This window comes from Macaca fascicularis, chromosome 6 (assembly GCF_037993035.2).
Source record: "Macaca fascicularis isolate 582-1 chromosome 6, T2T-MFA8v1.1".
Taxonomy (NCBI): domain Eukaryota; kingdom Metazoa; phylum Chordata; class Mammalia; order Primates; family Cercopithecidae; genus Macaca; species Macaca fascicularis.
The window spans coordinates 120117783-120142375 of NC_088380.1; the positions used below are offsets into that span (position 1 = coordinate 120117783).

The 24593-nt window shown below is 35.5% G+C and overlaps 1 protein-coding gene across 8 annotated transcripts in view; it reads left to right on the top strand.

Moving 5' to 3' along the window:
* YTHDC2 (YTH N6-methyladenosine RNA binding protein C2) overlaps positions 1–24593 on the top strand; it is an 80928-nt gene that overhangs the window by 51776 nt on the left and 4559 nt on the right. For 6 of the 8 annotated variants that reach the window (XM_073995160.1, XM_045394108.3, XM_073995162.1 and 3 more), the window contains 6 exons: positions 511–637; positions 1725–1930; positions 2333–2528; positions 14220–14329; positions 16046–16338; positions 18934–19111. In XM_073995160.1, the coding sequence (XP_073851261.1) occupies positions 511–637; positions 1725–1930; positions 2333–2528; positions 14220–14329; positions 16046–16338; positions 18934–19111 (1110 nt within the window). Of the gene's footprint in view, positions 1–510; positions 638–1724; positions 1931–2332; positions 2529–8817; positions 9032–14219; positions 14330–16045; positions 16339–18933; positions 19112–24593 lie in introns of those variants that run through there. The other 2 variants (XR_012414581.1, XM_073995161.1) reach the window with 2 other exon arrangements.

The window sequence follows — 24593 nt, forward strand, 5'->3', positions numbered from 1 at the left end:
ATTATTGCTTCAGTCTTTTAGTTATATATATTCCAAAGCAAGAGAACCTTTTCACAAAGGAGAGCTTTTTATACTACATATAGATGATTTATAGAAATCCTACTTTCCATTCTTAGGTAGATTCCAGGGTTGACATAGAGATTATTTTTTGGAGTACAAGAGTGGCATGATTCTTAGATATAAGTGTTATGAAGCCTTAGTTGAAAACCTCCTACACTTTTGTAGAATAAAATTAGCAGATGCATCTGAGAAGGCAAATATTTTTACATTGTTCGTCATTTAGGCTACTTGACACTTAGTTCTCATTGAGATTTTATAAACTCAATGGCTTATTTGAGTGTAAATTAATGATAAATATTATTTAATCATAAAGTCTTAGGTTTTATAGAATAATTAGAATAAAGCAAATTGACCTTGAGGAATTCATATAGTGATTTGTAGTAACTTTGTTGCCTCACTAAGAAGTGGTTAGTAAATGTGTCTTGTTATGCAATTATTCTCTTTTTATAGGCCTGGCAAAAAGCACGAAGTGATGGGTGGGAGCGAGCCTTTTGTGAAAAGAATTTTCTTTCACAGGCTACTATGGAAATAATCATAGGCATGAGAACGCAGTTGCTTGGTCAGCTTAGAGCATCAGGTAAAGTTTTCCCTCAAAGAGCCTATTTAAGTTACTGAGAGTACCCTGCCCATATTTTACAGTATTTCTTATGTTAACAGATGCCATCTATTATTTTTATGACATTATCATGTTGTACATCTTATATTCATGCATGATTTGTAGACTTCTATATGTCTTCAACTTTTGCTTGTTGATGAAAAAAAGGCTATTGCAGGAGGTGTATTTGAGAAACCTAGGGACAGCATCTATGCCCTTTTGATACTGTTGGCCATGAACAATTTATATTTCTTGGCAGAGATCAATTTAGATCTTATAGTTATTTTCTTTTATCACCATTAATGAATACTTATTTAGTTCTGTGAAATATAAATTTTAAAAAATTGATATGAATGCTGCTCTTCATATTTGTGGAATACAAAAATGACTGGTAATACTTGAAGTCACTGTTTTTTTTTGTTTTTTTTTTTTTTTAAGAGGATGCTAGTATTGCTATTACCTTTTAGAATTGCTTTTTTGAGTAGCAAAAAAAAAAAAAATTGATGTGATAGTCAGAAGAAAAGTACCGGAGCCTGGATTCATGGGTTAGCTGAAGTGCCAAAGTAATATAAAGAATGAACCACAGAATTTAAGAGTTGACTTGAACGTGAGGAAATATGAAGGACTTTTGAAACTCAAGCAAAAATTACCATATATTTACTTGACTTCATCTACAGAATTAGTATCTATCGTAACCAAAATGTAGTTAATAACAATCAGAAGAATGGTTTGGGTTTCCAGCTATGAATTTAGTTTGTTCTGGCAGCAGATTATGAAGAACTGTATTGCAAGAATGTGCATTTAAAAAAATTTAAGCCCCCAATGATTCTTATAGTTACTCCAACCTGAGCAGATCTACACTTCCCTAGAATGTTGGTTCTGTATCTATTTTGGCGGGGGCGGGGGTGGTGGTTCATATTTTAAACAATTTCCAGAGGAGATTCTATTAATTGTTGTGAAATTTGAATATCACAACATTTATATGAGTTGTACAAGTTTTTGGAAAAAATACACAAAAATATCTTTTGCAAATTGAAAAAGTTGGTGTGGTTTTTTTTCCTCTCTCTAGGTTTTGTTAGAGCACGAGGTGGTGGTGACATTCGAGATGTTAACACAAACTCTGAGAATTGGGCTGTCGTTAAAGCTGCATTGGTGGCAGGCATGTATCCTAATTTAGTCCATGTGGACAGAGAGAATCTAGTGTTGACAGGGCCAAAGGAGAAAAAAGTACGATTTCATCCTGCTTCAGTTCTCAGTCAGCCTCAATATAAAAAGGTAAAATATTTTGAATGCTCTTGGGTTTTGAGGTGAAACTAATTTAGGCAGTTGACTATCAATGAAAAATGCTCCAAATACCTGCCTGCTTTAAGAAATTAGTAAGTTTTATATATATATGTATGTGTATGTGTGTATATATGTGTGTGTGTATATATATGTGTGTGTGTATATATATAATATTGGAACAACACTTATAAATCTTAGAGTTGGAAAAGGTAACGTGTTAAGTAATGAGTATTTTTGTACAAACTACATGAGCAATGACTTGTTTTAATTTTTGCTTAGATACCAATATGCATCATCTATTTCGCTGAGAGACTTTTTACAGTTTACAAGTATTTCCAGTAAACTAGGTGATAAACACAATTAACAATTTTTTAAAATTTATTTTCTTAATAGATTCCTCCAGCCAATGGCCAAGCTGCAGCAATTAAGGCACTGCCCACGGATTGGCTTATTTATGATGAAATGACCAGAGCCCATAGAATAGCTAATATTAGATGTTGTTCAGCAGTGACACCTGTCACTATATTGGTATTCTGTGGACCAGCTAGATTGGCAAGTAATGCTCTTCAGGAACCTTCGTCCTTTAGAGGTAAGTGTATTATGAAGGAAATAAAAATCTATTTGAAATGAATTTTTTGGTTTTTTTTTACTAAACCAAATGATGAAATTATAAAAATTTATATAGTAGCAGCTCTATTTTGATATACTAAGACTAATTAGGAAATACTAAGTTATACTACTGTTTTTGAAATTTATAAGGTAACTCGATGTTGATATGTGCATTTTTTATTAATCTTGCTGTTGGGAAGAAATTTTTCTTTTCCACTTGAATTTAAATGATAGTTTAACATAAATAAAGGTAATTGTAAAAGAAATAATGATAGCCACCCATAATCTCACTTTTCTCATGCTAACACTTTTTAATGTTACATTTTTTCTACATGTTTACGTATTTTAAATTATGTCACCCAAACTGTTATTTTGTATTTTGTTATTTTCATTACAGAGATATCAAAAATATTTTTAGCATTTTATATTAATGACTGCAAAATAGTGTATCACAAAAGTGGCATAATGCAGTTTTTTCCTTTAACTTTTATTTTAAGTTCAGGGATACATGTGCAAGATGTGCAGGTTTGTTGCATAGGTAAACATGTGCCATGGTGGTTTGCTACACAGATCATGCCATCATGTATCTATCAAGGCCAATGTCCATTAGCTATTCTTCCTGATGTTCTTCCTCCCCACTACCACACACCCCCAGCAGGCCCCAGTGTGTGTTGTTCCCCTCTCTGTGTCCGTATGTTCTCATCATTCAGCTCCCACTTATAAGTAAGAACATGCAGTGTTTGGTTTTTCGTTCCTGCATTAGTTTGCTGAGGATAATGGCTTCCAACTCCATCCATGTCCCTGCAAAGGGCATGATCTCATTCCTTTTTATGGCTGCATAGTATCCCATGGTGTATATGTACCATATTTTCTTTATCTAGCCTATCATTGATGGGCATGTCTTTGCTATTGTGAATGCACTGAACATACAAGTGTACGTGTCTTTATAATAGAATGATTTATATTCCTTTGGGTATTTACCCAGAAATGGTGTTTCTACCTCTAGGTCTTTGAGGAATCACCCTGCTGTCTCCCACAGTGGTTGAATTAATTTACACTCCCACCAGTAGTGTAAAAGTGTTCCTTTTTCTCCGCAACCGCACCAGCATGTTGTTTTTTGAATTTTTAATAATAACCATTCTGACTGGCATGAGATGGTATCTCATTGTGGTTTTGAATTGCATTTCAGTAATGATCAGTGATGTTGAGCTTTTTTTCATGTTTGTTGGCCACATGTACGTCTTCTTTTGAGAAGTGTCTGTTGATGTCCTTTGCCCACTTTTTAATGGGTTGTTTTTTCTTGTAAATTTGCTTAAGTTCCTTGTAGACTCTGGATATTAGACCTTTGTCAGATGGATAGATTGCAAAAATTTTCTCCCATTCTGTTTCCTATGGTGATAGTTGTTTCTTTTGCTGTGCAGAAACTCTTTAGTTTATTAGATCCCATTTGTCAATTTTTGCTTTTGTTGCAATTGCTTTTGGTGTTTTTGTCTGTGCCTATGCCCTGAATGGTATTGCCTAAATTTTCTTCTAGGGTTTTTATGGTTTAGGGTTTTACATTTAAGTCTTTAATCCATCTTGAGTTAGTTTTTGTAGAAGGTGTTAGGAAGAGGCTCAGTTTCAATTTTCTGCATATAGCTAGCCGGTTCTTTCAGCACCATTTGTTAAATAAGGAGTCCTTTCCTTGTTGCTTGTTTTTGTCAGGTTTGTCGAAGATTAGGTGGTTGTAGGTGTGTGGTCTTATTTCTGAGTTCTCTATTCTGTTCCACTGTTCTGTGTGTGTGTTCTTGTACCAGTACCATGCTGTCTTGGCTAATGTAGCCCTGTAGTATAGTTTGAAGTCAGGTAGTGTGATGCCTCAACTTTGTTCTTTTTGCTTAGGATTATCTTGGCTATATTATCTCTTTTTTTGGTTCCATACGAATTTTGAAATCATTTCTTCTAAGTCTGTGAAGAATGTCAGTGGTAGTATAATGGGAGTAGCATTGAATCTGTAACTTTCTCTGGGCAGTATGGCCATTTTCATGATATTGATTGTTCCTATCCATGAACTTGGAATGTTTTTCCATTTGTTTATGTCCTCTCTGATTTATTTGAGCAGTATATGTAGCTCTCTTTGAAGAGGTCCTTCACTTCCCTTATTAGCTATATTCCTAGGTATTTTATTTTATTTTATATTATTTCATGTTTTTGAGATGGAGTCTTGCTCTGTCACCCAGGCTGGAGTGCAGTGGCACAATCTCAGCTCACTGCAACCTCCACCTCCTGGGTTCAAGCAATTCTCCTGCCTGAGACTCCTGAGTAGCTGGAATTATAGGCACATGCCACAATGCCTGGCTAATTTCTGTATTTTTACTAGAGACAGGGTTTCACCATGTTGGGCAGGGTGATCTTGAACGCCAGACCTCAAGGTGATCCATCTGCCTGCCTCAGCCTCCTAAAGTGCTGCAAATACAGGCATGAGCTACCATGCTTGGCCTTTTCCTAGGTATTTTATTCTTTTTGTAGCAATTGTGAATGTCAGTTCATTCATGATTTGGCTCTCTGCTTGCCTGTTGTTGGTATATAGGAATGCTAGCAATTTTTGCACATTGATTTTATATCCTGAGACTTTGCTGAAGTTGCTTATCAGCTTAAGAAGCTTTTGGACTGAGACAATGGGTTTTCTAGATGTATGATCATGTCAACTACAAACAAAGATAGTTTGACTTCCTCTTTTCCTATTTAAATATGCTTTCTTTTTTTTGAGATGGAAGCTCACTCTGCCGCCCAGGTTGGAGTGCAGCGGCATGATCTCAGCTCACTGCAACCTCTGCCTTCTGGGTTCAAGTGATTCTCCTGCCTCAGCCTCCGGAGTAGCTGGGATTACAGATGCCTGCCACCACACTCCACTAATGTTTTTTGTATTTTTAGTAGAGATAACATTTCACAATGTTGGCCAGGCAGGTCTCAAACTCCTGACTTCAAGCGATCTGCCACCTTGGCCTCCCAAAATGCTGGATTATAGGCACGAGCCACTGCACCCACCTGGACTGAATACTCTTTATTTTTTTCTCTGGCCTGATTTCCTTGGCCTGAACTTCCAATCCTGTGTTGAGTAAGAGCGGTGAGAGAGGACATCTTTGTCTTGTGACAGTTTTCAAGGGGAATGCTTCCTGCTTTTGCCCATTCAGTATGATATTGGCTGTGGGTTTGTCATAAATAGCTTTTATTATTTTGAGATATGTTCCTTCACCACCTAGTTTATTGGGAGTTTATAATACGAAGGGATGTTGAACTTTATTGAAGGCCTTTTCTGCATCTATTGAGATGATTATGTGATTTTTGTCTTTAGATTTGTTTATGTGATGAATTACATTTATTGATTTGCATATATTGAACCATCCTTGCATCCCAGGGATGAAGCCAACTTGATTGTGGTGGACAAGCCTTTAGATGTGCTGCTGTATTTGGTTTGCCCGTATTTTATTGAGAATTTTTGCATTGATATTCATCAGGGATATTGGCCTGAAGTTTTCTTTTTTTGTTGTATCTCTGTCAGGCTTTGGTATCAGGATGATGCTGGTCTTACAGAATGAGTTATGGAGGAGTCCCTCCTTTTCAGTTGTTTGCAATAGTTTCAAAAGAAAGGGTATCAGCTCCTCTTTGTATTTCTGGTAGAATTCAGCTGTAAATCCATCTGGTCGGGCTTTTTTTGGTTGGTAGGCTCTTTATTACTGCCTCAATTTCAGAACTTGTTATTGGTCTATTCAGGGATTCAGCTTCTTTTTGGTTCAGTCTCGGGAGTATGTATGTGTCCAGGAATTTATCTCTTTCTTCTAGATTTTCTAGTTTATTTGCATAGAGGCGTTTATAGTATTCTATGATGGTAGTTTGTATTCCCGTGGGGTCAGTGGTGAGATCCCTTGTATCATTTTTTATTGTATCTATTTTATTCTTCTCTCTTTTCTTCTTTATTAATCTAGCTAGCAGTCTGTTTTATTGATTTTTACAAAGAACCAGCTTTTTGATTTGCTGATTTTTTGGAGGATTTTTCCTGTCTCTATCTCCTTCACTTCTGCTCTGATATTAGTTATTTCATGACTTCTGCTAGCTTGGGTTTGTTTGCTCTTGGTTCTCTAATTTTTTAAATTGAGATGTTAGGTTGTTAACTTGAAATCTTTCTAGCTTTTTGATGTGTTCATTTAGTGCTGTGAAGTTCCCTCTTAACACTGTTTTAACTGTGTCCCAGAGATTGTGGTACATTGTCTCTTTGTTCTCATTAGTTTCAAAGAACTTCTTGATTTCTGCCTTAATTTCATTATTTACCCAAGAGTCATTCAAAAGCAGGTTGTTCAGTTTCCATGTAGTTGTGTGGTTTTGAGTGAATGTCTTAGTCTTGTGTTCTCATTTGATTGTGCTGTGGTCTGATAGACTGTTATGATTTTACTTCTTTTACATTTGCTGAAGAGTGTTTTACTTCCAATTATATGGTCAATTTTAGAGTAAATGCCATGTGGCGATGAGAAGAATGTATATTCTCGTCTTGTTTTTGGGTAGAGAGTTCTGTAGATATCTGTCAGATCCACTTGATCTGAGTTCAGGTCCTGAATATCTTTATTAATTTTCTGTCTTGATAATCTGTCTAATGTTGTCTGTGGGGTGTTAAAGTCTCCCACTATTATTGTACGGGAGTTTAAGTCTCTTTTTAGGTCTCTAAGAACTTGTTTTATGAATCTGGGTGCTCCTGTATTAGGTGCATGTATATTTAGGATCATTAGTTCTCTGTTGAATTGAAGTCTTTACCACTGTGTAATGCCCTTCTTTGATCTTTATTGGTTTAAAGTGTGTTTCATCAGAAACTAGGATTACAACCACTGCCTTTTTCTGTTTTCCATTTGCTTGGTAAATTTTCCTCCTTCCCTTTCTTTTGAGCCTATGTGTGACTTTGCATGTGAGATGGGTCTCTTGAAGACAGCATACCCATGGGTCTTGGCTCTTTATCCAGTTTGCCATTCTGTGCCTTTTAATTGGGGCATTTACCCCATTTACATTTAAGGTTACTTTTAAGGTTAGGTATTATTATGTGTGAATTTGATTCTGTCATCATGATGCTAGCTGATTATTTTGCAGATTTGTTTATGTGGTTGCTTCATAGTGTTACTGGTCTGTGTACTTCCATGTGTTTTTGTAGTGGCTAGTAATGGTTTTTCCCTTTCATATTTAGTGTTTCCTTCAGGAGCTCTTGCAAGGCAGGCCTGGTGGTGACACATATCCTCAGCATTTGCTTGTCTGAAAGGGATCTTATTTGTCCTTCACTTATAAAGCTTAGTTTGACTGGATATGAAATTCTGGGTTGGAATTCTTTTCTTTAAGAGTGTTGAATATCGGCCCCCATTCTCTTCTGGCTTGTAAGATTTCCTCAGAGACTACTGTTAGTCTGTTGGGCTTCCCTTTATATGTGACCTGGCCTTTCTCTCTGGCTGCCCTTAACATTTTTTCTTTAATTTAGACCTTGGAGAATCTGATGGTTTTTTGTCTTGGGGTTGATCTTCTCATGGAGTATTATACTAGGGTTCTCTGGATTCCCAGAATTTGAATGTTGGCCTGTCTTGCTAGGTTAGGGAAGTTCTCCTGAATGATATCCTAAAGTATGTTTTCCAACTTGGTTCTATTCTCTGGTATTTTTTGGCTATCCCAGTCAGTTGTAGGTTCAGTCTCTCTAAATAATCCCATATTTCTCAGAGGTTTTGTTCATTTGTTTTTCGTTCTTTTTTCTCTGTTCTTGTCTGCCTGTCTTATGTCAGAAAGATAGTCTTCAAGCTCCGAGATTCTTTCCTCTGCTTGGTCTATGCTGCTATTGATACTTTTGATTGCATTGTGAAGTTCTCATGTTGTGTTTTTCAGCTCCATCAGGTTGGTTATGTTCTTCTCTAAACTGGCTATTAGCTCCTGTATTGTTTTATCATGATTCTTAGCTTCTTTGCATTGGATTACAACATGTTTCTTTAGCTCAGCGAAGTTTGTTATTACCCACCTTCTGAAGCCTACTTCTGTCATTTCAGCCATCTCAGCCTCAGCCCAGTTCTGTGCCCTTGCTAGAGAGGTATCACAATCATTTGGAGGAGAAGAGGCATTCTGGCTTTTTGAGTTTTCAGCATTTTTGCATTATTTCTCACCTTTGTGGTCTTATCTACTTTTGATCTTTGAGGATGCTGACCTTTGAATGAGGTTTTTGTGGAGTCTTTTCTGTTGATGTTGTTTTTGTTTTCTGTTTGTTTTTCTTTTAGAGTCAGGCCATTGTACCATGGGGCTGGTGTGGTTTGCTGGGGCTCCCCTCTGGACTTCAGTTGCCTCAGTTTTTCCCCATACCTGGAGGTATCACCAGTGAAGTCTGCAAAACAGCAAAGATGGAAGCCAGCTCCTTCTTCTGGAAGTTCTGTCCCAGGGGGTTATTGACCTATTGCTGGCCCGCATGCACCTGTAGGAGGTGACTAGAGGCTCCTGTTCTGAGGTCTTACCCAGTCAGGAGGAATGAGATCAGGGACCTGTACAAAGAAGCAGTCTGGCTGTTTTTTGATACAGCAGGTGTGCTGCATTGGTGGGAACCCTTCCTGATCCAGACCGCCCGTATAGCCATCAGGCTGGAGTGGCTGAGTTGACCAAACCACAGAGATGGCAGCCACCCCTCCCCCAGGAACTTGGCCCCATCTCAGACCGACCAACGCACTGCTGTTGGCTGGTGGGGATTCCAAGCCAGTAGGTTGTAATTGGTGAGGTGCCATGGAAGTGGATCCCACAAAATGATGCTGCTTGGCTTCCTGGATTCAGCCCCCTTTCTAGGGATATGAACAAACAGATTTCCTGCCTTGCTAGGGATCCCAGGGCCAGAGTATGTAAAACTCCTAGGTTTCTGTGTGTGCCTTGAGTGGCTGCTCTGCTGAGACTCCATACAGATCTGTGGCATGGGCTCACGAAGGGATCCCCTGATTCACAGGTTGCAAAGATTCATGGGAGAAACATGGTTTCCCCGGAGGGGTCGTGTAATCACTCACTGCTTCCCTTGGCTGGGTGTGGGGGTTCCTTTGGCTCTGTGCTGCTCCTGGGTGAGCCGTCGCCTTCACCTACTTTTCTTCATTCTCCATGGGTTGATTTGTATGCCTAGTCAGTCCGAATATGAGAACCTGGATTTCAGTTGAAGGTGCTGAATTCATTGTGCCTTTTCATTCCTCTTTGTGAGTGCTGCAGACTGCAACTGCTTCTAATAAGCCATCTTTGATTGATCCGCTGGCATAACACATTTAAAATGTTCCTTCATAGTTGGACATCTTGATGATTTCAAATTACTTGCTATTTAGTGATTCAGCAAATATTTAGTACCTACTATATGTCAGGTACTGTGCTAGGCATTGAAGGTGTGATAGAGTGTGTCTGTCCTTAGGAATTTACACAGTAGTGAGGTTAGACAGTAAAAAATAAATTATCTGCATGATACTATTAAGAAAATACAAAGAGGACTGCCTTAGAGGTGACCTACTTGAAAGGAAGCCTAAACAAGTTTTTCTGAGAAGACTTAAATTGAGACCTACAATATGAGAAGAGCCAGCCACATGAAAGAAGCAGAAATGTGCTGCAGGTAGAGAAAGAGGGAAAGCCCCAAGAGTCTGTGCTAGGAAATGATCTAGGAATTGACAGAAAGGCTGTGTGATTGGAGTGCATTGGTCAATGGAAGAGGGCAACGATAAGGTTGAAAGGAAAGCATGGACTTGTAGGCCATAGAAATGCGAAGAAAAGGAAGCCATTAAAAGTTAAAGGAATGACATGATGTGATATGTTCCAAAAGGTCATTTTGGCTAAGGGGATAAATTAGAGGAGTAATTACAAGAATAGAAGAGTGGAGGCAGGTAGGAGGCTTTTGCAGTAGTCTTCTAACAGAAGATGATGGCTCAGAGATAGGATAGTGATTGTGGATATGAAGAGAAGTAGATATAAAGTTATTTTGAAGGTACTAGTAACTGCTAGATTGAATGTGGGTAGTAAGGGAAAGGGAGGAGTCAATTCTCAGATTTTGGTTATAGTAGCTTGTCACTCATTTGAGATTCAGAAAACTGCAAAGAGCAAGTTGTGTAGGGGAGAAATTAAGGGTTCTTTTTAGACATGTTAAGTTTGAGATGGCTAAGACATTCTAAGTAAAATTTTTTTTTGAGGAAGCAGTTGGATATGCATTTCTGGAGCTCAGGGAAGATGTCTGGGCTAGCAATACAAATTTGGAAGTCATCAGCTTGTAAATGATATTTATAGACATGAGAATGGATTTCCTAAAGAGAATGTATAAATTTGAGTAGCGGAAGAAAGAGTGGTTCAGTGTTGGAGGTAAATCTGTTTCAAGAAGGGAGTGATTAGCTCTATTGAATGTGCTTTGAGAGACCGAGGGCATTAAGTTTGTATGAAGAGAGTAGAAATAGTATGATTGATAATTTATGAGATTATGGGGCATTGCTACATTGACATCTTCATCTGTGTGTCCTTTTGCTTTAATTCATTTAATATTTTCTTTGTGATAAAACTTTTTGAAGTGGGAATTTATAAAAATATAGATACTATTTATGCTTCTTCCTCCATACTTAACCATATTAGCACCATTGAGAGTGAATTTCATGGCAACTATGCCATCATTTGGTGTTGGTTTTAAAGATAAAATATTTAAAGATTCCTTCATTTGCTCTTATTTCTGTCAAAAAGAAATAACTCTCCATGCATTTCTTTATATTTCCCTTTAGTTGAGTTTTTTTTTCATCTTCTGCCTATTTATTTGGTTGATTTGTATGCCTAGTCAGTCTGAATCAGTAAAAACTGATATTTTACTCAAAAATTTGAATGATAGCTTTATAATTTAAAGATATTATTAATATTTTTTCTGTCATGTTCAATTCAATCTGTTATTCATTTTAATGTTACGTATTTTGAGTTCTGGTTTTGATTGCTGTGTATTTAAACTGAATAATCTTTTCCTATACTATTCACTTTCAAAACTGAGAAAATTTCATCCTTCCATTGATGTGATGAGTATTGTTTTTGTTTTCTATAATTTGATTTTTAAGATTTTTTAAACCATGTTGTGTTGATTCTGGCTTAAAACAAAGATCTAAGTTTTTCCAAGCACTTTCCCCTCATCTGTACAATTTATTAGGTAGTTCTTATATATCCTCCTTTAGAAAGCTTGCATGATTGCATATTAAATTTAATATCTTTTACCTTTTTGTATACTCTGTTCCTTTACATTTCTGCCTTTATATTGCACCTTCTTGTTTAGTATTTTTGTTTAATAAATTCTTATATCTGGTAGTAGAAGCTCTAGCTGTTACTCTTTACTGCCTTTCTGTTATTGAGCTATTGTTTGATAATCTTACCTATTTTTTAAATAATGAATATTCATTAGTCATCTTCTTGTAATCCTTTTGCAAACAACAGTTCTTTTGTGTTTGTTTGTTTTTTTGTTTGAGACAGGGTCTTGGTCTGTCCCTCCAGCTGAAGTACAGTGGTGCAATTACAGCCTATTGCAACCTCTGTCTCCGAGGCTCAAGTGATCCTCCCACCTCAGTCTCCCTAGTAGCTGGGACTAAAGGCACACACCACCATGCCTGGCTAATGTTCATATTTTTGTAGAGATGGGTTTTGCCATGTTGCCCAGGCTGGTCTTGAACTCCTGTGCTCAAACAATCTGCTCACCCCGGCCTCCCAAAGTGTTGGGATTATAGGCGTGAGCCACCACACCTAGGCCTCTTTTTGTGTGTTAATTTAATGTTTCCATCCATGAAATTTAGTATCTTTTATTTAGCCATGCCTTATTTTAAATTTATCTTAAAAATATATATATTTTTTGGTAACTTTTATAAAGGTTGGGGATATTTCCTAAGGTGATTCTTAAGATTCTTTTGTTGCTGTTTTCAGTTGTCATGGTGAATGGATTCTTTTTGTGTAATTTTCTTGCTGAACTTTACAAACATTATTGCAGACATATTTTATGTACCTTGTTACTTTACTAAACTCATTAATCCTTTGGATTTTGTATTTATTTAATTATATTACCTTCAGGTGGTAATACTTTCATTTATTACCAAAATGTATTCCTTTAATTTCTTTTTGAAGATATTAGAAAACTGAATTAATGGTCCATTTTGTCTTACTGAATTTTAAAGTTTCAGATTCTAAAGTTATACTATTGGTTATAATGTTAATTTTAATAAAAAGTTCCTTTTAAATAACGGAATAGTGTTTTTTGTGTGTGTGTCTGTGCATGTGTTTGTGTGTTTTTGTTTTTAAGAGACAGGGTTTCACCCTGTCACTCAGGATGGAGTGCAGTGGTGCAGTAGTCATAGCTCACTGTAACCCTGAACTCCAGGGCTCAAGCGATCCTCCCACCTTAGCCTCCTGAGTAGCTGGGACTATAGGCATGAGTCACCAAACCTGGCATAGAAGGTTTTTTTGTTTGTTTGTTTTGTTTTTGTGTGTGTGTTAAAAATTTGTTGAATTTACTAAATAGCATTTGAGCATTTGTTCATATAATCAGAAATTATTTAGTCTATTGATGTGGTATATAGATTTTCTTACAAAACTGTTATTTTGTTCTGAAAATAAACCTTCCTTGGACTAAGTGTGATTTATTACATTGCTGGATATTTTTCTAACATTTTATTTAAAACTTATATTTCTCTTCATTGGTGAGGCTCACCTGTAGGGGTTTGTGTGGTGTGTGTTCATACATGTTCTGGTATGTAGCTTTTAGGTGTTAATCAGGTTTTGACTTAGGTTTAGATTTGTCTCATTAAAGGAATGGTCATTATTTGATTCCATGCAAAATTGAGAGACTTGGTGTTCTGGATTTCTTTGTTGATGTTCTTTAAGGATATCTCTGTTTCTTCCTTAAATATATTTGGGTTCTTCTAATTCCTCTACTTTCAGTTTTAGTAATTTTCCTGTAGAAAATAATAAATTTCTTTGAAGATTTCAAATTTATTATTTATACATACTGTATATTATAGCCTATATCAATTTCGTATTAATTTTATAATACATTCTGTATTAATTTTTATAATATCATTTTCACCTGATTTTGTAGATAGATTTTTGCTTTCTTCTTTATTAAATTTACATAGGGTTATCTATTAATCTTTTCAAAGAACTGGATTATAGTTTTAATTATCATTTTGTCTTTCTAATTCATCTTTTTTTATTTCCTATTTTCTTCTACTATTCTTTGGGTTTTATGCTATTTTTCTTAGATATATTTAGCTGTATACTTTTTCTTTTTAAAACTGACCTGTGACTTTATAAGAGTATTGCTTTGGGCACCTTTCATTGTTCTTGATATGTAGTGTAGTCATTCCTTCCTTGAATTATGTTGTTTCTTTTTCATCCAGTTATTAAAGATTGTGCTTCAAATTTTATATTCTTGTCTTTTTGTTTTGTTGCATCGTGATGAGAGATTATAGTCTTCAAATTGTCTCCTTTTTTTTCCTTTTAAATAAATATTGAGATTTAATATGTGATCTTTTGGCTTTGAAGAACTTCCCGCACAAATTGTTGTATGTCAGGAGGGTTTGTGTATGTGAAGCGTATTTATTCTTCTTAGTGTTTTGCCATAATGTAAGAAGGTAAAAGTGATTTTTTTTTTCATTATGTACTTGGACAGTGGATGGCATTCCCAATGACAGTAGTGATAGTGAAATGGAGGACAAAACTACAGCTAATTTGGCAGCCTTGAAACTTGATGAGTGGCTCAATTTCAAACTAGAGCCAGAGGTAAGTTGCTTTCAAGTAGTGTAATACATTTCTTTCATTCAGTTAGTGTGAATTGATATGTAGTATGATAAAAATTTTTCCTTTACTGTTGAGCCCTTAGTATCAGAGAATACAGCTTTTTTTTCAGTTTTCATAGGGACCTCATTCATTCTCTTCTGTATTGGGGTTTATTCCAACAGAGGACTTGGAAAACCTAGTTGTGGCTCATTATTTAAGCAAGGTAATTGTCTTAGTCTGTTGTTGCTGCTATAGTAATTTATAAAGAACAGAAATTTATTTCTCACAGTTCTGAAGGATGTTAAGTCTGAGATCAAGGTGCTGACATTGGGCGAGGGCTGCTTAACCCTGCCTCCTCTAGAGTGGAGGAATACTGTGTCCTCACACGGCGAAAGGCAGAAGGGCAAGAGGGGATGGACTCCCTCCATCAAGCTCTTTTATAAGGATACCTAGTTCCATTTGTGAAGCCAGAGCCCTCATGACTCAATCACCCCTCAAAGGCCAACACCTCCCATTATTATTGCATTGGAGGTTAAGTTTCAACATGAAAATTTGGACAAAAACTTCTAACTATAGCAGTAATCCTTGAATATTTCTGGATATATAAGAAAGTATTGAGTATCGGGTACACAGGAACTCCCTTTATTTTGTATAATTGTGTTTCTGAGAGAAAGATATGATTCCATACTGTTTTCTCTTTTTCATATACTTCTGAATTGGGGGTTTGAGGGAGGAGGAATGTTTCTTTTCAAATTACAAATTTTTGTGACAGAGCCTCCCCTTGATTCTATCTCTACTGACCAAGATCATTCTCTATACATTTTTGGGAGGCGCCAAGCTGTCAGTAGTTAACACTGGCTAGGTTTACTATTTTAGCATCCATTCATTCATCACTTCAACCTACTACACTCTCACTTCCATTCCCACCAATCCATCACTTCACTGAAACTGTACTTGCCAAGGTCAACTGTGTCCTTCTGTTATCAAAGTCAGTCTACTGTCCTGAATAAATGTGACCTCTCTATATTATTTATCACTATTGTCCATATCCTCCTTTTTGTACTCCTGCCCTTCACCAGTTTTCTTCCTTACTCCTGCCCCAAATTCTTTGTCACTAGTTACTGTAACATTAATCTTTCTTAATTCTTTCTCTGTAGTCAGTCCTTCTTAGTTGTTTCACAGACCCCACTGTATGTGTTTGTGCCTTAAATTTTAAGTTGTCTAGCACTTTGTGGCTTACTCTTATCTTCTTACTCCCTCTGTACAGTCCCCGGGGACTTTACCTCTATGTGTATATTTTGCAATAATTTAGGAACTGGTGACTTTCAAGTTTAGAGCTGTATCTTAGACCTTTCTATGAATCCAGCTGCCTTCAGGACATGATCATTTGGATGTTCTACAGGCACTAAAATAACACTATGAACTACATATATTTTTATTTACCCTGCTGCTACTTTTCCAGTATTAATCACACTCTACCACAACTATTGTTTACTGTTTTTCTTATTAGACTATTTAATTTGATTTTGTGTCTTAGTGCCTAAAATATAATAAATAAATTTTATTTCATTCACCCATTAAAAATAATGAAATTGTTAGTAAATTATATGAAATGTGAAATATGTTTATTGGAAACAGTTGCAAACTAATGGAAACTAATCAAACAGGTATTTTGCATATGTGATATTCATTTGCTTATATCTATTTGAACTATTACAGGCAGCTAGTTTATTGCTGCAGCTCAGACAGAAGTGGCATAGCTTATTTTTACGCCGAATGAGAGCTCCATCTAAACCTTGGTCTCAAGTTGATGAAGCTACCATAAGAGCAATTATAGCTGTTTTAAGCACTGAAGAACAGTCTGCAGGTTTACAACAACCATCTGGGATTGGTCAAAGGCCAAGGCCTATGTCTTCAGAAGAGCTTCCTTTGGCCTCTTCTTGGAGGTCAAATAATAGTAGGAAAAGTTCAGCAGATACTGAATTTTCTGATGAGTGTACTACTGCAGAAAGGTAAATTTATGACATTTTACCAAAATGGGTCACTTTTTCTTCAGGAAAATGAATTATTTATCTTAGAATCGTGTGCTTTTATAATATTTAAAAATTACTTTTTTATAATCTAAGATCCATGAAAATGTAGCAATAAAGTGGAAAGAGTTTTCTACTTGTCCAACTTAATTCTTCTAAGTATTGTTAATATGAATTTTAAACTATTGGTATCTGTCAGTTATTTAATAAGGCAACTCTTTGTCAGGAAAAGATCAAAATATCTAATTTCTAGAATTGGGTCTCTCAAAAATATATAGGTATTTTAAGATTATATATTTTACTTGATATATGTGAAGTAACATTTTACCTAGATACTCTGAGCCGTACTGGCTATGGCCATTTAGAAGAACAACCTCCTTATAAGCCTTATCTAGATATCAGTACTGCTGACTAGCATTCCTATAGAAAAGTACTTCAGTCAGTGACACATGCAATGCCAGTTCTTGGTGTGAGGGATCTAAAAGTGTACAAAAGAGATAAGATCTCCTCCAGAGGATTTACATTTGATTGAGGGGAGGCATATAATAAGTAAACAAATTTACTGTCATATGACAACATTTCTGTTATAATTTAGCCAAATTCTTCTTTTGTTCTTTTGCAATTAAATGTGGTGGTGTTTTTGTTTATGAATATTAATGAGACACCTCATACTGAATTATTTATGTAAAAAATATATTCCAGTAATATGATAGTGGTTACAATAAATCATTGGCCATGATTCAGAAGTGTTTCTGGTTATAAAAACATTTGTTAGAATCAAATTTATTTTATATCAGGTTTTCACCTTGTTGAAATTCATAACAAAAAACATTCTTGGCTATGAGGCTAGTTTTGGCAATACTGTAGAAAAGTCTCTATAATAAGAATTTGATTTTATAGTTAAACTGAAAATAGAAACAATGGAAACATAAAAAATACATAATGCTTACTGTTTTTCAAGGATCAGGTGGGGTTTTTAGTACTTTTTTTTAATCAGATTTTTGCATATTTGAATGAAATATAAAGTCTTAATATCATTTAAGACTTTAATTAAAGAGGAATAAAACATTGGTTTCCATGTTCTTCAGATACTACATTTTAGTAGTAATTTAACCAGTTTCCTAGGAAAGCTTGTAAAATGCGTGCCTGAACCTTTCTTTCTGGTCTAGACCCTGCTGAGAAAAAGGGAGACTAAAAAGTACATTTTTTTACTTAGATACTCCCCAATACTCCCCACTTTTTGAAAATATTGTTCTAGAATTTTATTGAGCATTAGTTATTTAGAATGTGGGAATATATTTCCATAGGAATTATTCTGTGGTAGAGTTATTCCTAAACCAGTCTATGAAAAATTCTGTTAGATTCAAGAAACATGACATACTAATATATAATGCATGAGTGTTCCTTGTATGCTGATGCAAATGAATCAATAATTTGAGACAATTGAGGAAATTATTATTTTATTGGGATTGGTAACCACTTTGGTTATGTAGGGACAATGCACCCCATTTTAACAGATGCATATTTAAATATGGAAGGATAAAATGACATGATGTGTGGAATTTACTTTTAAATATGTAAGCCAAAACAGAAAAGAAGCAAGAAAGAAAAAACAAAATAATGTTAGGTAAATCAAGTCGGTGAAATGTTCAAGAAACTAGGTCAGTGGTACTGTGAGATGTCGTACATTCTGGATTTGTCTCTGCTTTTTTCCTGGCACTATGTATTTCTATACCCTATGTATCTTTTATTTTTTATTTATTTTTATGTTTTATTTTTTGAGACAGTCTCTCTTTGTCACCCAGGCTGGAGTGCAGTGGCGCGATCTCAGCTCACTGTAACCTCCGCCTCCTGGGTTCAAGCAATTCTCCTGCCTCAGTCTTCTGAGTAGCTGGACTTGCAGATGCACGCCACCACGCCCGGCTAATTTTTGTGTTTTTAGTAGAGGTGGGGTTTCACCATGTTAGTCAGACTGGTCTCGAACTCCTGACCTCATGATCTGCCCACCTCAGCCTCCCAAAGTGCTGGGATTACAAGCGCAAGCCACTGCGCCCGGACTCCATACCCTATGTATCTTATGTAAGCTGGTGGTTAGCTCTCAGGGCTTGATTGCATCCAATGTTTTAACAATAATATTTTATAGGTGGTGTTGTGAACTTTATATTGCAATACATCAGGAAGCACTTAATGTCTGATTGTCCCAGAAAGACTCGTACTTTAAGAAAAATTATGAAATTCCTGACTGCCATGTTTGTGGCATTTATTCATAGAATTTTAGAATAGAAAAATCTTGGAGTTTAGATGTAATCCTTTTATTTAACAGATAAGGAAATTAAAGCTCCGATAAGTTAAGAGTCTTGCCCAGGATCTCATACCTAGTTAGGCGTAAATTTAGAGCTGTCATAGACATCTGTATTTCCTGACCTTAGTGTTTTTAAATAATATTCCATAAATCATAAGATCATTGGGACTTTGAATTAAAATGGCATCTGCTTTGTATTATAAACTTATACATAACTGATCTTTGTATTACGAACTTATATATAACTGATCTTTGCTTCCTCCTTCTTGCTCAAGAATACTGATGAAATCTCCATCTCCAGCATTACACCCACCTCAGAAGTACAAAGATAGAGGAATTTTACATCCTAAACGAGGCACCGAGGACCGATCCGATCAGTCTTCTGTGAAATCTACAGACAGCAGTAGTTACCCAAGTCCTTGTGCTAGTCCTTCTCCTCCATCCTCAGGAAAGGTAGAGTATCTGAAAGAAAATGTAGTAAGGAACAGATTTGTAGCACATGTAATGCTAAGTAAATAAAATTGTAAAACAATTAGAGTACTTTTCTAATTGTGGCCTCTTTTCTAGATGTAAATTGAAGCTAGCAAACTTGATACACTTTGAGTAAATGTAAAATTTTTCCTGCATGGCAAATATTTCTAGTTATTACCATCTTGGGGTATTTTAGAATGCTTTAAAACTATAGATCATTCACTACTGGCATGTAGTTAGGCTGTTTATTATTTGTTTCCTATTTGTTTCGAACCTTTTTTTTTTGAAATGGGGTCTCACTCTTTTACCCAGGCCGGAGTGTTGTGGTACAATCATATCCACTGCAGCCTTGAACTCCTGGGCTCAAGTGATCTTCACACCTCAGCTTTTGAGTAACTGGGACCACAGGTGCATGCCACCATGCCCAGCTGATTAAAGAAAAATTCTTTTTTTATAGATGGGGATCTCCCTTTGTTGCCTAGGTTGGCCTCAAACTCCTGGGCTCAAGTGATCCTCCCATCTCAGCCTCCGAGTGGCAGGGATTACAGGTGTGAGCCGCCATGCCCAGCCCTTTAGAAACTTTTTTGCTAAAATAAATAACAAAAAGATTAATTTAACTTTGGTTCATAATTTCAGAATTGAAAACAGTGGTTTCTGTCTGTTGTTAATTGATTTCTACAGTGGTTATATTTAAAAAACAAGATGGGATAGGGTTAGGAAGGTAGGAAATGTTGATATGGAATTGAAAACTGTACCTTTAAAAAAACTTGTAATAAGAATAATTTCAAATGTTCATTATGTGATTACTTTTACTTTCCTGTTTTAGTAGCTGAGTAGGTATTTGATTAGAGGTTATTTAGCTGCATATTGTATTTTGATGAATGTGTCTATTGAAATACTCTTTGTTAAATAAGAGGAAAATAAATGTTTTTGTAGATTTGCATTCTTAGGTTTTGAAGTTTTTTGGTTTATTTATACACCTTTATTAAGGTGTAATTTACAATAAAATTCACCAGTTTAAACTGTATAATTTAATGAATTTTGACAAATGTAAACAATCATGTAACTATACCACGATCATCTACATATTTCCATCACCCCTACTCCCTGGTAACCCATTGTTCTGCTCTTTGTCCCTTGAGTTTTGCCTTTTCTGGAATTTCCTGTAAATGGAATCATATATATGTAACGTTTTGTGTCTAGCTTATTTCACTTAATAGAATCCTTTTGAAATTCTATTAAGTGAAATAGGCCAGACACAAAATGCTACATACATAAGATTGAATGTATCAACAATCTATCCATATTGTTGAGTATATTATTAGTTTATCTTATTGCTGAGTAGTATTCCATTTCTAGATAGACTGGTTTGTTTTTCCATTCATCAGTTGATGGACATTTGGGTTGTTTGCACTTTTTGGCTGTTATGAATAAAGTTGCTAACATTGTACTAACTGGTACTAACATTCAAGTTAAATCTTCGTGTCTAAATATGTTTTCTATTCTTTGGCAAATCCCTAGGATTAGTATTGTTTGAGTTGTTTGATAAATGTATATTTAGCTTTACAAGAAACTGTCCAACTGTTTTCCAAAATGACAGTACTATGTTGCATTTCCTTTAACAATCTTTAAGAATTCCATTTGTTCCATATTCTTGACAGTATTTGGCATTATTAGCCTTTGTAATTTTAGCCATTCCAGTTGGGTATGTAGTAATAGGCCATTATAGTTTTAATTTGTATTTTCCCAGTTACTAATGATGTTGAGCATCTTTTCATGTGCTTATTAGCCATTGTGTATCATCTTTGTGAAATGTTCAAATTTTAGTTCACTTTTTGTTGTTAGTTTTTGGTGATTTGTCATCTTTCACTGAGTTGTAAAAGTTTTCTGTATATTCTGGGTACAAGGCTTAATTATTATATGTTTTGCATATGTTTTCTAACAATATGTGTTAGATATGTTGTTTTTCCATTTCCTTAACAGTGTCTTTTGAAGAGCAAATGTTTTTCATTTTGATGGAGTCCATTTCATCAACTTTTTCTATTATGATTCGTATTTTTTGTGTACTAAGAAATTTTGTGTACCAAACCCAAGATCATAATTTTCTCCTGTGTTTTCTTTTAGAAGTTTTATAGTTGGCAATCTTTTGCTTATACAATTTTTCCAGTACCATTTGTTAAAAACCATTTTTTTTTCCATTGAGTTACTTTGACACCTTTGTCAAAAATCAACTGGCCATAAATATGTGGTCTACTTATTGGACTCTTTAGTTTCATTAATATCTCTCTCTCTCCCCCCCTTTATATATGATATATATTAATATATTTATATACTATGTATTTATATATTAATATATTGTATATAATAGTATATAATATATAGTATATTTATATATGATATTTTATATATTTGCCAGTGGTACACTGACATTATTTTAGTGGCTTTATAGTAAGTCTTGAAATCAGTTAATCCTTTACCTTCAATCGTCCTTCAACTTTGTTTATCTTCTTCAATATTGTTTTGGCTGTTCCAGGTCCTTTGTACTTTCGTATAAACTTTAAAGTCAGCTCATCAGTTTCTACAGAAAAATATTTTGGTATTTTGAGTGGAATTGCATTGAATCTATAGATCAATTTGAAAAAAATCAACAATTAACACTTTTTAGTCTTCTAATCCATAAGCATAGTATATCTGTTCATTATTTGGATAGTCTTTAATTTCCCTCAACAATGTTTGATAAATATCAGAGTACAAGTATTACACATTTTTTGTTAAATTTATCCCTAAGTATTTAATGTTTTTGATACTGTTTTTTAGAATTTTAATTGGAGGTGTTCATTGCTAGTATATACAAATACATTTGATATTTATATATTTGCCTGAATCTTATGACCTTACTTCATTTATTAATTCTATTAGCTTTTTATACCATCTGATAATAAAGATAGTTTTACTTTTTTTCCTTTTCAATCTGATTGCTGTTTCTTTTTTACCTTATCTCTCTGGCCAGAGCCTCCAGTAAAATGCTGTCCAGTGTTGAGAGCCACATATCTTTGCCTTGATCTTAGGAGGAAAGCATTTTTTGTCTATTAGTATGGTGAATTCCTTGCTTGATTTTCTTATGTTTATATCTCACTTGGTCATGGTGTTATCTTTATATATTGCTGGATTTGATTTTGTTAAATGAGGGATCTTTGTTCATGAGGGGTATTATTCTGTAGTTCTTTTTTGTTATGTATCTTTGTATGGTTTTGATGTCAGAGTAATGCTGGCCTCATAAGATTAGTTGGGAAGTGTTTGTCCCACTTCAGTATTTTAGAAGAGATATGTAGAATTGGTATTATTTCTTCCTTGAATATTTGATAGAATTCACTAATGAAGCCATTTATTTATTTATTTTTATTTTTTATTTTTTGAGACAGTCTCACTCTGTCACCCAGGCTGGAGTGCAGTGGCGCAATCTTGTCTCACTGCAAGCTCCACCTCCTGGGTTCACGCCATTCTCCTGCCTCAGCCTCCTGAGTAACTGGGATTACAGGCATGTGCCACCATGCCTGGCTAATTTTTTGTATTTTTTAGTAGAGACAGGGTTTCACCATGTTGGTCAGGCTGGTCTTGAACTCTTGATCTCAAGTGATCCGCCCTCCTCAGCCTCCCAAAGTGCTGGGATTGCAAGCGTGAGCCACAGCGCCTGGCCAACAGTGTTCTTTTATTTTATACTTTACTCCTTTGTGTTACTGTTTTCATACATTTTGTTTTTATATAAATGCTATAATGTATTATTTTTACTTTAGTCAATTATCTTTTACGAAGATTTCAAAGCCAGAAAAATATATTTTTATATTTATTATTTACTAATCTCGTGCTCATTATTCTTTTGTGTTAATACGAATGTGCACTTTGTATTATTTACTACTGCCTGATAAACCTCCTTTCTGGGACTCTGGATACACAGATACAAGACCATTGCATATGGTTCAACAGGTCACCAATGTTCTCTTCATTTTTTTCAGTCATTTTTGGTGTCTAATCTGGTGTTCTTTCCTTCTCATGTGTTTTCAAAGGCTGTATTTTCATCTCTAGAAGTTCCTTTTGCGTCTTTTAAAAATTTTAAAAATATATATACACACACACACACACACACACACACACACACACACATATATATATGTATATATATCTTCTGGCTGGGCTTGGTTTATGTCTGTAATCTCAATGGTTTGGGAGGCCAGGTTGGGATGATAGCTTGAGGCCAGGAGTTTGAGAACAATCTGGGCAACATAGGAAGACCCCATCATCTCTACAAAAGAATAAAAAAACTAGTTGGGCATGGTGATGGGCCACCTGTATTGCTAGCTTCTGGGGAGGCTGAGGCAGGAGGATCACGTGAACCCAGGAATTTGAAGTTATAGTGAGCTATGATTGTGCCATTCCAGCCTGGATGACAGAGTGAGACTCTGTCTCCCTAAAAAAAACTAAGTAAATAATATCTTCCATTTCTCCTCTCATTATGTTCAAGTTTTCCTCTACTTTCTTGAACATAATGAATGTTTTTATAACAGATGCTTTAACATTCTTGTCTCCTAACTACATCAACTCTGTCATCTCCGAGACTGTTTCTGTTTATTACTTTTGGCATTTTTTTTCTTTTACTTTTGTTTCTGTTTTGTCTTCTTGTTATCCAGTGCTTTGTGGAGAAAATATAAGAGTACAAATTTTATATTCCATATGCACATGGGAAACGGGTTCAGATTTGTAAAGAGCTAATAAAAATCTACTTGTAGATGTGTCTGATTGCTCATTGCAATCAGAGTCTCAAGATGACAACAGTATTTAACTTCTCTTTGGCCTTCATTATGTAAATAACAACCTTTGTATATTCTCCTGTTTTGTGTTTCTTGTAATTTTGTTGGGCAGCTAGGTTTTTGTATATTCCCTTCAATAGGGTGAGACTTTGTTCTAATTCACAGTTTAGTTGCAATCAGTTGAATCCTTTTGAAGTTTGCTTTTAAGTAATGTTAGGGTTGGGCCAGAGCAGTCTTTATTCTGTTACTAATTTAGTTCCAATACTAAGGTATGGCCCTTCTGTGGGCCAGTACCATATGTATTACAGGTTCTATCTCTTCCGGCTGAAGATAACATGAAATATTCCCAGCCATGTGTGAGCTCTAGGAATTGTTTGGTCTACTTGTTTTCCTTTGGATCTTCCCCTAGCCTTGGGTTATTTATCTTTTTTCTCACTCGTGTTCAGGTCAGCACTTAGCCAAAAACTTGTGGGAACCCCTCTGCATTTTCTTTGGAGCTCTCTTTATGTGCAGCTCCTTTCTATCTAACATAGTACATTGCCATGCACAGTAGCCATTTCGGTCTCTGAACTCCAGTTTCTTTCTGCACAACTTAATGAGACCACTGGACTGTTTTTCTTTGTCCTCTGAAAACTGCCTCCAGGCAGTAAGCTGGAGAA